The following is a 13,374-nucleotide window of genomic DNA, read 5'->3' on the forward strand; positions in this document are numbered from 1 at the left end:
GTAGATAAAATTTAGATACCTTATCCTATGGCAATAACCCTTCAACCTCCCAGCTGCTTTGGCCAAGTACCTCCATGGCAAAAACTATTTGACTTCATCATAAACTTCAATGTATCAACTCCCACCACTACCCTTCTCATTTTTAACTTCCTTTATCTAGCTTAGAATTCCACAGATCATTACTGTAATCACTACCTTGCAAATACTCTCAACTCCCTTGCAGTAACTTGGCAAATTCTAGCTAAGCAGCTGAGTGCTGGTAAAGAAAACCACTTAACAGAGCAAACTAGTAAAACTTTAAATTTCATTATCAACCCCAAATGGGGACTCGTCATTGTCAGCAATCTTCTTAGCCTTCTCCAGTGAATTCCTCTAAGTACTTTCAAACCTGATTCTCTCACCCGTCCTTCCCTGCCTCCCTACGCCGAACACACAAACTCTCAGCTCATAACTCCTGAATATTTCATTCAGAAATAGAAAACAACAAAAAGAGGTTGTCTAGTCATCTCGCTAACAAAACTACATCTATCTGGTCTGGTCCTATTCAGTGGAGGAATCTCTCTTTCTATGAAACACAAATATCCATTCACACAGGTCCTCTGGATCCCACTTTCTCACAATCCTTTGGTTGTCCTTTTTTTCCTCTAATATAGAACTAACAGAACTATCTGCAATGGTGGAAATGTTCAGAATCTGTACCATTCAATATGGTCGCCACTAGCCACATGGGGCTATTGAGTACCCAAAATATGGCTGATGCAACTGAAGAAATGTATTTTGTATTTTATTTCACTTTAACTCATTTAAATTTCACTAGCCGCATGTGGCAAATAGCTACAATATTGGACAGTGCAGCTCATTAATTTCTTTTATACTACACCATTCCCATGAACATGCTGGCAAAGTCTCTACGATCACCATTCTTTAAACACACACACTCCACTAAATCATATTCCCATTCAGCTAGAGCTCTACACTCACTTTTCATTCATTATTCAATTCATTCCAATATAGTCCCCTCTCCTATCAACTCCAGTTAAATTGTTCCAGTTTAGGTCATATAGTAGAAATTCCATGTTGCTTCTCCAATGGTACTTGTCTAACATTATCTGACTAGACTTTTCACAGTGTTTTCTGCAGTATCACTTTTTCAGTCTCTTGTTGGCTCCTCATCCTCTACACATCCTCTAAATTACATTTTTTGTATCTTAAGGTGTTCCTGGGCCCTATCCTCTCATTCTGTACTTAAACCCCCAGGTGATCTGTCATTCCCAAGACAGAAATCACCAAAATGCCAATGACGGACTTATACTCCTAGATCAGAACTCTCAAGTTCCAAGTTAGTATGTCCAATTGTCTACTTGATATCCCACCTTATACAAATCACAGGCATGTCAAAACTAGTATTTCCAAAACTAAATCCTTAATTTTGTACCACTCTGCCTAACCCTACTCCACTACAAATCTTCCCAGTAAAAGGTGCCCATCTCCCCAGGGACTTACACCAGAAAGTCTGGGGACAATTTTGATTCCCCCCCCACACTAGCCCCCACATCATTTCTTTCCAAAGAACTTCAAATTTCTCAATTAAGAAAAATCTTAACAGCTACCAAATGCTTATATTTAGATTTTAAAAGACTCAAACAATGCACTAACCCAAGTGCTTAAATATGATTCAGACCACATACATGACAATTCATACTCCATGCAGAACACCAAGTTTTACGACTTCTTAAATACATTATAATTAAATTCAGATACTTGTTTCTCAAATAAAAAAGCAATAGATTAAAGGCTGGTCATCCATGTCCTTATTTACAGAAAATACCTGGATTATTCTATCTTTTGCTTATTATGTAATAGTATCTTGATACTTTGAATCAAACCAATTTAGAATTCAAGATAATTCAGTATTAAGTTAATACAATCAAAAAGTAGAATGTTAAACAAAAAGAAAACATAGGGAGTGATGTTTAATAACCAACTGAAAAGATAAATCTACAGGCAATTTATTGGATTCATTTTCCAAAGAACCATTTAATACACTGTTTACAAACTGATCTAGTCCTTTTCAAAAACTGCTAAACACCTACTATGTTTAGACACCGTGGTAAGTCCTGAAGATATGACTAAGGTTATATTGCCCTCATGTAGGTGACATATTACATAAAATCTAATAGAAATAAGATTTCCTCAAAGAAATGTTTGAGTGAATTCTTGAAGAATGACTAAGTATTTACCAAAATAACAAAAAAGAGGCTTTATTTAAAAGAAGGTAGTACTTATAAGCAAAAAGTCATTTAACCATTACTGGGCAATAAATCTTAATTCTTTAACACCCTGTATTTCTATTAAAAATTATAGTTGATCTCCACCTCACTTTTTTTATACCAAGATATATTCCAAATGAATCAGACTTAAACATAAAATACTGAATCCATAAATATATACAATGAAAACATGAATAGGTAATTCATCATTTTGGGGGTAGAAAAGCTCATTTTGAGTGTCCTTAAAAAGAAAAAAAGCCATAAAAATAAAGACTACAATTTTGATCACGTAAGATTTTAAAACTTTTAATAACATTTAAAAAGAGAGAAAAATATTTGTAACTCATGACATTTTCCTAATATACAAAAAGCTTATTTGAGTGTTTGCCATGTGCTAATAAGCATTACACACAATATTTAATTCTCACTATAATTCTAACAGACAAGTGCTAATAACATCACTGTTTTACATTTTATAGATGAAATAATTCAGAACTTAAATTAAGGCTTCCCACTGCGCAGAACAAACAGTACAAATTGGTTATATATGCACCAAGACATTAATCCTTAACCCTTCAGCCTCAAGAAGTATTCTTAATTTAACCCACTGTCCAGTGGTATCAGTTTATGTGCCACGATGTAGAAAAAATTAGCAAGCTGATGGATATGTAATAAAAGATCCTTGTTCTTAGAAGCAGTGAAGTATTATGGGATATAAAAGGCATGAGGTATGCAATCCACTTTCAAATGGCTCAGGAAAAAAAGTATATACACACACAGAGAATAATAAAGTAAATGTGAGAAAATAATAAAATCTGATGAATCTGAGTAAAATGTATAGGAGTTACCTATATTATTGCAGCATTTCTGGAAGTGAAATTATTTCAAAATAAAGTTATTTTTCAAAAGTCAGCAAGCTGGTTGAAATATGTTATTAAAATTCCTCATCTAACTGAAGTGAAGCTAGAATTCAAACCTAGATTAATCTGACTAAACAGCCTGTAAGGGACGCCTCGGTGGCTCAGCTGGTTATGTGTGGGTCATGAGAGTCTGGGGACTGAGTCCCACATCAGGCTCCTTGCTCAGCAGGGGAGCCTCCTCCCTCCGCCGTGACACTCCCCCTGCTTATGCACACGTGCTCTCTGACAAATGAATAAATAAAATCTTAAAAAAAAAACAGCCTGTGAGTTCTTAACATTAAACATAATAGGAAAGAAAATACCCAATAGGGAAAGGGGCAAAAGATACTGAAAGGCAATGAACAAAGCACGAATGGCATTTTAAGAGAGAAAGAGGCTCAGTATCACCATTCATTGAATTTTCAATGGCTCAATGTAAAATGAACACCTAATGAGATACCTTTTGATGAGGGTGGAAGAATATAGTAAAAGAGGTATCTATATTTAAGTCAATAATGCAGTACAATTTTATGAAGGGCAATTTGGTGTTTTCTATTAAAATGTTAAATGTATACATATATCCTTTGACTTATCAGTTCTAAAAATTTATTCTACAGGAAACTTCACTTAAGAATGTAACAACATCTGGGGGGATGGGGTGGCTGGGTGATAGACACTGGGGAGAGTATGTGTTGTGGTGAGCACTGTGTATTGTGTAAGAATGATGAATCACAGACCTGTACCCCTGAAACAAATAATTATATGTTAATAATTAAAAAAGAACATAACAACATGTAAAAGGATGGTCAATGCACTGCTTTTATAAGACAAAAAAATGATAGCAAATCAAATGTACATCTAGAACATAATCCTATAGCCATTCAGAAGAATGAAATAGATCCAGAAGTACTGACTGAAAATATTTAAAATACACAACAGGGAAGGAAAGCAGTCTTCAAATAACATAATCCAATTTGTTACGTGATTTTCTCTGTGCCTTCATACATATATTAATTTCTATTTATAGGTTACATATACCAAACATACAAAATTATTACCCTAGTAAATAAAACTTTACTATTCACCACACAAATCCTCTCCAAAACTAAAACAGTTCACTGAGGTTTAGCCATGATATAATAAATTTTTTTATTATATAATAAATTTTAAGTGTTGTCACATTCTCAACTCACACCCTAATGTCCTATACTTTTTCCTTCATATATACATATATATATATACATAATCTGATACATATATACTATGTGTATGTATTCTGTGCGCTTGTCAAATTTTGTGCTTCTTGGTTCACGCAATTATGGCTCCTTGATTTACTTTCCTTTCCCTTTAAGAGTAATTTCCTTTAAGTCAATACTAAATATATTGTGCATAATCAAGGGCTGTTCTCAGCCAAATAATAAAGTCTGCTCTATTAAACACAGAGCGCAGCAACTGTCCTCAATCTCAAAACTAGCCCTTCAGATTAGAAAAAAAGTTACTATTTTAAAAATCTATTAATCTGAAATCTACAAATATCTTGAAGATTAGTTTTACTGAACACACTTTATAGTGAAATATTAATGTAAGTCCAAATGGAAAATGGTTCACTGAACAGAATACTGGAATTAAGAACCAGATTTGTAAGATGAACCCCTCTACTATCATCTCACAAATGACAAAGTACTTAAATACAGGAAACAAAATCTGTGGAATCAAGTTTTGGTAAATTCCAAACTAATCACCTCCTGATTAATTTTGAATAGTGACAAAGAACATTTAGATTGTTCTAAAAATGCTTAGAGGTGCCTGGGTGGCTCAGTTGGTTAAGTGCCTGACTCTTGGTTTCAGCTCAGGTCATGATCTCTGGCTCATGGGATCAAGCTGAGTCAGGCTCCATGCTCAGCCCAGATTCTGCTTGGTAATCTCTCCCTCTGCCTCCCTCCCACCCCTGCCCGCTCCCCCCCCACCCCACTGTGTATGCAGGCACTCTAATAAATACATAAAGTCTTTAAAAAAAATAAAAATTTAACAAATAAAAATGCTGAGGTGCCTGGGTGGCTCAGTCGGTTGGGCATCCAACTCTTCCTTTGGGCTCAGGTCATGGTCTCACAGTTGCAGGATGGAGCCCCACTTCAGGATCTGCATTCAGCAGAGTGCACTGGAGATTATCTCCCTCTCCCTCTGCTCCTCCCCCTGTTTGAGCATACACTCACTCGGCTCTCTCAAATAAATAAATAAAATCTTAAAAAAATAATGCTTAAATAACTAAGGGGTTATTTCTACATTTGTATTAAATTTTCCATTGCAGTCTAGTAATTTAACATTTCAAGAGAACAATTTAAAGAAAACATTAATTGCTTCAGTATTTGAGCAGCAAGGAAATTCAGAAAGGCATTCACCAAAATATTTCTGCAGAAGCCAGATTCCCATCAGGGCAGTCCTTTAGAGCTACAAGGGTCACCAATGCCCCTTAAGAATGTCTTTAGTGGCTTTTTCCTGAGATCTCATATATCCTAAGAAAAATCTGTATACCAGGCTGTATCAGGTAGCAATCCACACTACAACAAGGATGCTACAACTTGAATACATTTTGCTAGGTGAGAAAAGCCAGACTCAAAAGGCCATATAATGATGATTTCATTTACATAAAATATCTAGAATAGGCAAATCCATAGAGACAGAAAGTAGATTTGTAGCTGCCACGGTCTGGAGGAAGAAGGAAATGAGAAGTGACTGCTAATGGGTATGAGGTTTCTCACAGGAATGATGAAATATTCTGTGATTAGACAGTGATGTGGCACAACTTTGTAAATATACTTAAACCCACTTAATTATATACTTTAAAAGAGTGAATTTTAGGTTGTGTGAACTGTATCTCAATAAAGCTGTTATAAAATTAAAAAGAACTTTAAAAAATCCTAGCACAAAAAGCGTATGATGTACTTCAAAGAAAAATAAAACTCATCTTTTAAAACTGGCCTAACATTTCACAATTCATAATCTAATAATTTCTATGGTTTACATTTTAAACAGTCAAATACATCAGATATCAAAAAAAAAGGAAAGCTTAACTCACCCTCTTTTCACTTTTGTGAAATCAAATGCAACTTGTCTGTATGAAACTGCTTTTTCATTAAGATATCTACTATACCGCCTAATAAATGTAGACATGTCATATCCTGTAAGAAACAGAAAATGTTTTCACAAATTATTAAAATCCCAATTTGCTTAGAAAACCAACTCATTTCATCCAATGACCATAATATCTTGATATCCCAACTCAATCTAACGATGAATATTAAGTGACTAATAATGAATAGTATCACATTAAAATCTCTAAGACCTCACATGTTTTAAGTCAGGTATGTCATATGTGGCTTTGAAAAACCTCCCCCCCTTAGACTTTCACTAAAATAGTATTTCCATTTTACTTCTGATCAACATTCCTACAAGTGGAAAACCATGTTCTCTTAAACACTATTTGATAACCTCATAACTCAAATTTAACATCCTATGGAACCATAAGCCCCTCTCCTCAAATCATTAAGCAATTTTATAATTTTCATACTTAAAACTTTAAGATATTCTTTCATCATATTCATGAGATTTGAAAACTTCAGCAACATAAGATCTAATCAATGTTTTTTAAAAAGCAACTTATATTTTAATTATTGCCTTGCTCAAAAAGTCTATAAATTTTTGCTACTCATTAAAAAGCAGGTCCATCTTATTTTAGCTCATCTTCATCTAACAAATCTCACTTTTCTGATGATCTCTACAACTTTAAAAAGACAATACCAAAACAATAACAAAAATGTTAAGTGACTGGATTTAACATCATTACCAATTCATTTATTCAGCAAGTATTTCCTGAGTGCTTACTAAGTGCTGCTGGAGAAAAAACAATGAACAAAATAGAAAAAAAAATGACTGCCCTCAGGTATTCTCATAACTTCTACTGTATTTTTTAAGGTATTACATACTCACATTTCCTAGCTCTTTTAGTTTATATTGTTCCCTCTAATCAACTCTACTCCATCCTCCTGCTGGGAGAAATAACTACCATCCTTCAATCTCTGACACTTTCTCTGAACTCTGTGTGTTCCCACATTATTCCACGTTCAGTTCCTAGCTATTTGATGTACACAGTGTCTAACTCACTAGACTAGAGGCTTATTTATATGTATATACACCCAGTATAGCATCCAGTGTGTATATATACCAGATTCCGCCCAACAAAATACACGTGCAATCAAAATTACTTGTCAAAACCACTGAATTACATTGTTTTTAATTATTTTCTGAGTTTTCTCTACAGAATAGGAGCTTCAAATAAAAGGCCTAAAAAATGTTCTCTAAATAAAAGGAATAACAGTTCTAAAACCTTATTACTAGAAGGGCTTAATTTCCATCTTAAGAAAGGAGAAAATCAGTAGCTAATAAGACACCAAAAAAACCCCATTTGGACAAATGCATTATACTCTGCTTTTGAGTAGTGGTTTGCAAATTGTTTTCCACAGCCTCTTAACTTCAAATCAAGTGAATGAGGGGAAGCAGAAATAAAAATACAAGCAAGCAGAGTTTCTTCCACATCTCCAAAGAAAGACTAACTCCAATTTTATCTGTTACATATTTCTGGTTTCTATTTAAGGTTTTATTTAAAAAAGGTATTCCACTGCTTAATTTATTTTTAACTACTCAGAGCACTGCTCCTCTTATTAAAATCAATCTTGTAACACTTAGCCATATATATAGATTACCAGCCTTCCAAAATCTCTGGAAGATAGGGTATTTGATTCATTCTAGTTAATACTTCCATCTGCCAAAAGTGAACAAGTATTGAACTGGGCAGTCCCTGACCCAAACACTGCTAGTCACTAAATTCCACTGATGTTACCTCCACAAGAGATATAATTCAGGTCCTCGTTACCTTTCTACTAGATGACCAGAACAATGACCAAAACAGTCTTCTTTTTTTTTTTGACCAAAACAGTCTTAATGTCTTTAAGACTTTATCACTCTAACCCAACCTTTACTGAGCTACGGCACTTTCTTTATAAGACACACTCCCCTCTCCCCTTCTTCCTCAAATCAAAAAACTCTGATGGTTTCTCACTGCATTATAAAATCCCAACACTATAAAAATCTTCCATGTCTGATTTTGGCCCCAAACAGCTTCTTGAAGGTTATTTGCCACTACATGCTAGGCAATACGTCACCCGTAAATTCTAGTCATATTCATTTGCTCTCTAAATCTTAAATATTCCATACTCTTTCACATCTTTGTGATGCCTTTGCTTAGGTTAACCTATGTCCTCATCCATCTTTCAAAGCCCAGCACAAAATCTCCCCTTCTCCAAAGACATTTCCCAGATTGAGCCCTACTGTTGAATATTCCCAAGTCATTTGGTATGTCCTTTATTCCTACAGCTGGCCCTGTATAATATTAACAGCCTAGTTCTGGACCTAAGTACAACAGATCCCAGGAAGACAGAATGTGCATGGAGCACTACAACAGAGTATAGCAATCTCAAGTTATGGAATTAGAAGTAAAATAAATGAAGTAACAGGTGTGAGCATCAGTGAGCAATTCATCTGAATAACACACCATACTTACCTTTGCTACTAAAATATATAATATTTCCAGCTACATTTCTCAGAATAAAGCATAAAATAATAATAATAACAATGAAAGCTCATACTTACACGGTGTCTCCTGTGTGCCAGGCATTGTTGTAAGCACTTTACATTTATCAATTAGGTTAAGCCTCATAACAACCCTATAGGGTAGGTGCTATCGTTACTCCTGACTTTATAGATGCAGAGAGGTGAAGTAACTTGCTCAAGTTCATGCAGCTGGTAAGTGATAGAGATGGGACTCATGGTAAGTGGTAGAGATGGGACTGAAACCCAGGCAATTCAATTCCAGAATCCATGCTCTGAAACCACTATCTTAATCTATTTCTTAGAGTTCTAAGTGTCAAGTACTAAAGTCAATTATAATCTTCACATTAAAAGACAGTTTTTTCTTCCCCACACCTTTTACTAAATATGTGGTTCCTCCACAGCTAAAAGACAGAGTTCAACTCTGCAGTAATTATCATACAAGGTTGATTTTCTATAATGAGTAAGTTGTCTTTACCTTGCAATCCACTTTTATCCAAAAAATTGCTTAAGTTAAACAACGTGTTTCTTGAAGCCAAATACTGAATAAAACGCTGGAAAACAAACAAATAATTATGTCAAATTAAGGTAATGCCATCTAACAAACTCTAATTTGAAAATGGGGAGGGGGTGTGTTTAACACATTCCGTTAAGCTTATCTAGCTTAAACTTCTCATCCTCAGTCCTACTAATTAGTTACCAAACCTAAAAACATAATCCATATATTTCACTAGCACAAAGGAATTTATTAAAGCCTAATGCCCATGGCTTTGGTATAAGCATCAAAATAAAAGGAAACAGGCACTTTTACCCTGGAACCAGCAATTTTGGCTTTACTACAGCATATTATGGCTATAGTTAATCACACTAAAGTGGCATCTTTAAACAGCTACCTGGTGACCCAAATTTTTATGACATTTTTAAAAATGAAATACTTGTAATCATACAAGAGAATAATATAGATATCCCCTTACCCCCATCCAGATTAAACACACTGTCATATTTACTTTAATCTTCTTACAGAAACAAAACATTAAAGAGTCTATTGAAACACACCTTCCATCTCATTTCCTTCCCTCTTCAAAGTCAATCACTTTTCTGAAGTAGCTATCATTCCCACACATATTTTTACAATTTTTCTATATATTTAACCCATAAACTGTACAAATTGTTTTCTATTTTAAATTTACAAAAAAATCATACTGTACTTCTTTTCCAATATGCTTTTTAACAACTTTTCCCCAAGAATTATCCCTTTAATCTATGTAAATCTAGCTCATTCATTTAAAATTATGTTCTAATATTTCAATGATCCACTATATCATTATGTATCCATTTCTTCATGGATGTTTAAGTTCTTTCCAATTTCACTATCATTAACAATGTTTCATAGGCATCTTTGTACTCAGTATCCCTGCGCAAACATACAGGAGTTTATCATATCAACAGGGTAGAATTGTTGGATCAGCATGTATGTAAAGGTCATCTCAAAATACCGTCAAAATTCTCTCCAAAGTGCTTACCATAGAACACTACTTTCATTTCCCTTTATATACACCCTCTAAAATAGAGAGCTAATTCCTTTCAATTTCACGTCTCCTTAGGATTTTTTTTTTTTTTTTTTTACCGTGTGCAGAGGGTTACTATCAATTAGGGTGCACACCATCACTCCCTTAACTCAATCTTGTTCATCTGCATTCACCCCAAACTAACAAGCCAGGATTTTGAAAAACAATTTGTAAATTGAAGACTCACATTTCATCACTTATCCTAAAATGACTGGTTTTCAAAAAGGTGTTAAAATATCCTAAGACAAGAGGTGCCTGGGTGGCCAGTTAGTTAAAGTGTCTGCCTTCGGCTCAGGTCATGATCCCAGGGACCTGGGGATCGAGCCCCAAATAGGGCTCCCTGCTCAGCCGGGAGTCAGCTTCTCCCTCTGCCCCTCCCCCCTCAAGTAAATAAATAAAATCTTAAAAAAAAATCCTAAGACAATATTAGACTCCATGATTTTCATAAGCTGTTGTAATTCTTTACTGTGGGAAGCCTGTCCTGTGCATTATTATATGTTTAGAAGCATCCCTGGCCTCTACCTAGGGGTGCCAAGAGCATCCCAATCATTTTTGACAAATGTCTGCTGGCAGGGGCAGGACAGGGGATCCACTTTCCTCTCTGCCCTATGGTATTCTCATCACCACAGCATAGTAAGATCATATGCATACTTTCTTACAGACTAATAAACCTGCCAATGAGAAGAACATCACATTTGTCTTAGTTTAAGGGAAATGAACATGGGTTTATCTAAAAACCACACAGAAATGCTATCATCTTTCTCCTCCTGTCAGTAAGGAATGACAGTCAACTTTGTTTCTCTGCCTTTGTCAAAGTTTTGCTTCTAGTATTATCACCTTATTTACAGTCTCTAAAAGCGACCACTAATAGTTTTCCTCTTTATCTGGCATTCTAATTGGTTATATTTGTGTTTTTTTCTTTTTAAAGAATAAACTAGGGGAGCCTGGGTGGCTCAGTTGGTTAAGTGACTGCCTTCAGCTCAGGTCATGATCCTGGAGTCCCAGGATCGAGTCCCCATATCAGGCTCCCTGCTCAGCAGGGAGTCTGCTTCTTCCTCTGACCACCCCGCCATGCTCTCTCTCTCTCAGTCTCTCTCTCAAATAAAAATCTTAAAAAAAAAAAACTATCTATGTATCTTTTAAAAAGGTGAAAAATACCATAAACCTGAAATTTTTCAGAATGATCATGATCTTAAGTAAACATAGTCCCAATAAAAGCATAAATTATTACCCTAGTTAAGATCAAAATGCTTCAAGTTATAGTACAGCTAATATCTAAATATTTCTATTAACTCTGTACACTGGTTACAATAAATTAGAAAGCAACTGAATAATCTATGTCCAAGTCTGTTAACTAAGCAATCATATTTCAGGTAACACTTCTGGAAATAACTTTTAAAACTTAAATACCACTGGGGCGCCTGGGTGGCTCAGTCATTAAGTGTCTGCCTTCGGCTCAGGTCATGATCCCAGGGTCCTGGAATCAAGCCCCGCATCGGGCTCCCTGCTTGGCAGGAAGCCTGCTTCTCCCTCTCCCACTCCCTCTGCTTATGTATGTTCCCCTCTCTCGCTGTGTCTCTCTCAAATAAATAAATACAAATCTTAAAAAAAAAAAAAAAACGTAAATACTACCAATAAAATCATCCAATGTGGTGCTGCTCTATCAATGAATAATCAGAAAGCTAAATTTCTAGGAAAGGGAAAGTTAAAAATATTTTTTTAATATTTTATTTATTTATTTGAAAGAGAGTGAGAGAGAGCACAAGATGGGGGAAGGTCAGAGAGAGAAGCAGACTCCCCACTGAGCAGGGAGCCCGATGCGGGACTTGATCCCAGGACTCCAGGATCATGACCTGAGCCAAAGGCAGTTGCTTAACCAACTGAGCTACCCAGGTGCCCCAGGAAAGGGAAAGTTAAGAAAATTATGGATTATATAACCCATTAGGTTGTCATTAAAAATGATAAATATAAAAAATATAGAATATGGAAAAGCTTATGCTGTGATGGTATATAAAAAAGCTAAATATAATATTTTATCTAAATTATGATTATAGCTATAAAAAAATCACTCCTAGACAAGGACCAGAAGGGAACACCAAAATGTACATACAGTAAGATCCGCTGCAATGAAAGGGTTATAGGTAAATTCTTGCTTTAATTCTGAATTTCAATGATGCTCTACTGGTATAGCAGTTTTATCACAGAGAAGCCCAAAATGAGTAAAGTGATGGATGTCAGAAAGTCATTATGCTCAGAAGTCTAATACCATTAACTAAAGTCCCTTTCCATTTCTCCAGAAGCCATCTCTCAGCAACCAGTGGGCTGCATTTTTCTAAGGTGCATACTAAACATAGATTTATCTAGTTGCATTCAAATATTCTTTTAACACAATTTTAAATGTTCCTTCTAACTCAACTTTGCAAGTAAGTATACTGGGCTGAGAAAATCATTTAAGGTAAGAACTAAAATTCAGCTAGCTAGGTTATCATGGAAAACAAGAAGATTCTCTCCAAACATTAAAATGCAAAAGCTTCTTTTTGTTAACCTTCTGTGCAATGAAGACTTCAAAGAAGACTTTATAGACACACCTCTGCTTAAGAAGGCACTCTTTAAATCAGTCCCTCTCAGCAAATGCCATCTTAGTCCTCAATATAACAGCTTTCAACTAAGCAAAGTGGTTCCATAGACAACTATATGAAATCAAGATAGAAATCTGAGCCATAATAAAGCAAAAGACAAACATATGGTCTATACACAAAGTCTACAAAGACCAGTATTGCTTACAGAACCTACCTCTAGGCATTAATCTCTGCTTCTTGATCCCATTATTATTAAGTCCTCTGTGCTTTGACCCACTTTCTGCTTCCCAACTTACAGACCATCTCCTCAAACTGTAGAATCTACAATTTTATTTCTACCTAGTCACTTTGCCCTTTTAACCTATATTATTTGGTTGTTGAAGCCATTCCTGAA

At 35.2% G+C, this 13,374-nt stretch overlaps 1 protein-coding gene across 13 annotated transcripts in view; it reads right to left on the reverse strand.

Moving 5' to 3' along the window:
• Window positions 1-13,374, reverse strand: part of PICALM (phosphatidylinositol binding clathrin assembly protein) — a 101,745-nt gene that overhangs the window by 54,130 nt on the left and 34,241 nt on the right. For all 13 annotated transcript variants that reach the window (XM_028126766.2, XM_028126774.2, XM_028126781.2 and 10 more), the window contains exons 3-4: window positions 9,312-9,387; window positions 6,246-6,348 (exon numbers count right to left, since the gene is read on the reverse strand). In XM_028126766.2, coding sequence (XP_027982567.1) covers window positions 6,246-6,348; window positions 9,312-9,387 — 179 coding nt within the window. The remainder of the gene's footprint in view (window positions 1-6,245; window positions 6,349-9,311; window positions 9,388-13,374) is intronic.

This window comes from Eumetopias jubatus, unplaced genomic scaffold (genome assembly GCF_037043125.1).
Source record: "Eumetopias jubatus isolate StellerSeaLion01/CBP00866 unplaced genomic scaffold, mEumJub1_p1.0 scaffold_13, whole genome shotgun sequence".
In the NCBI taxonomy this organism is placed as follows: Eukaryota; Metazoa; Chordata; class Mammalia; order Carnivora; family Otariidae; genus Eumetopias; species Eumetopias jubatus.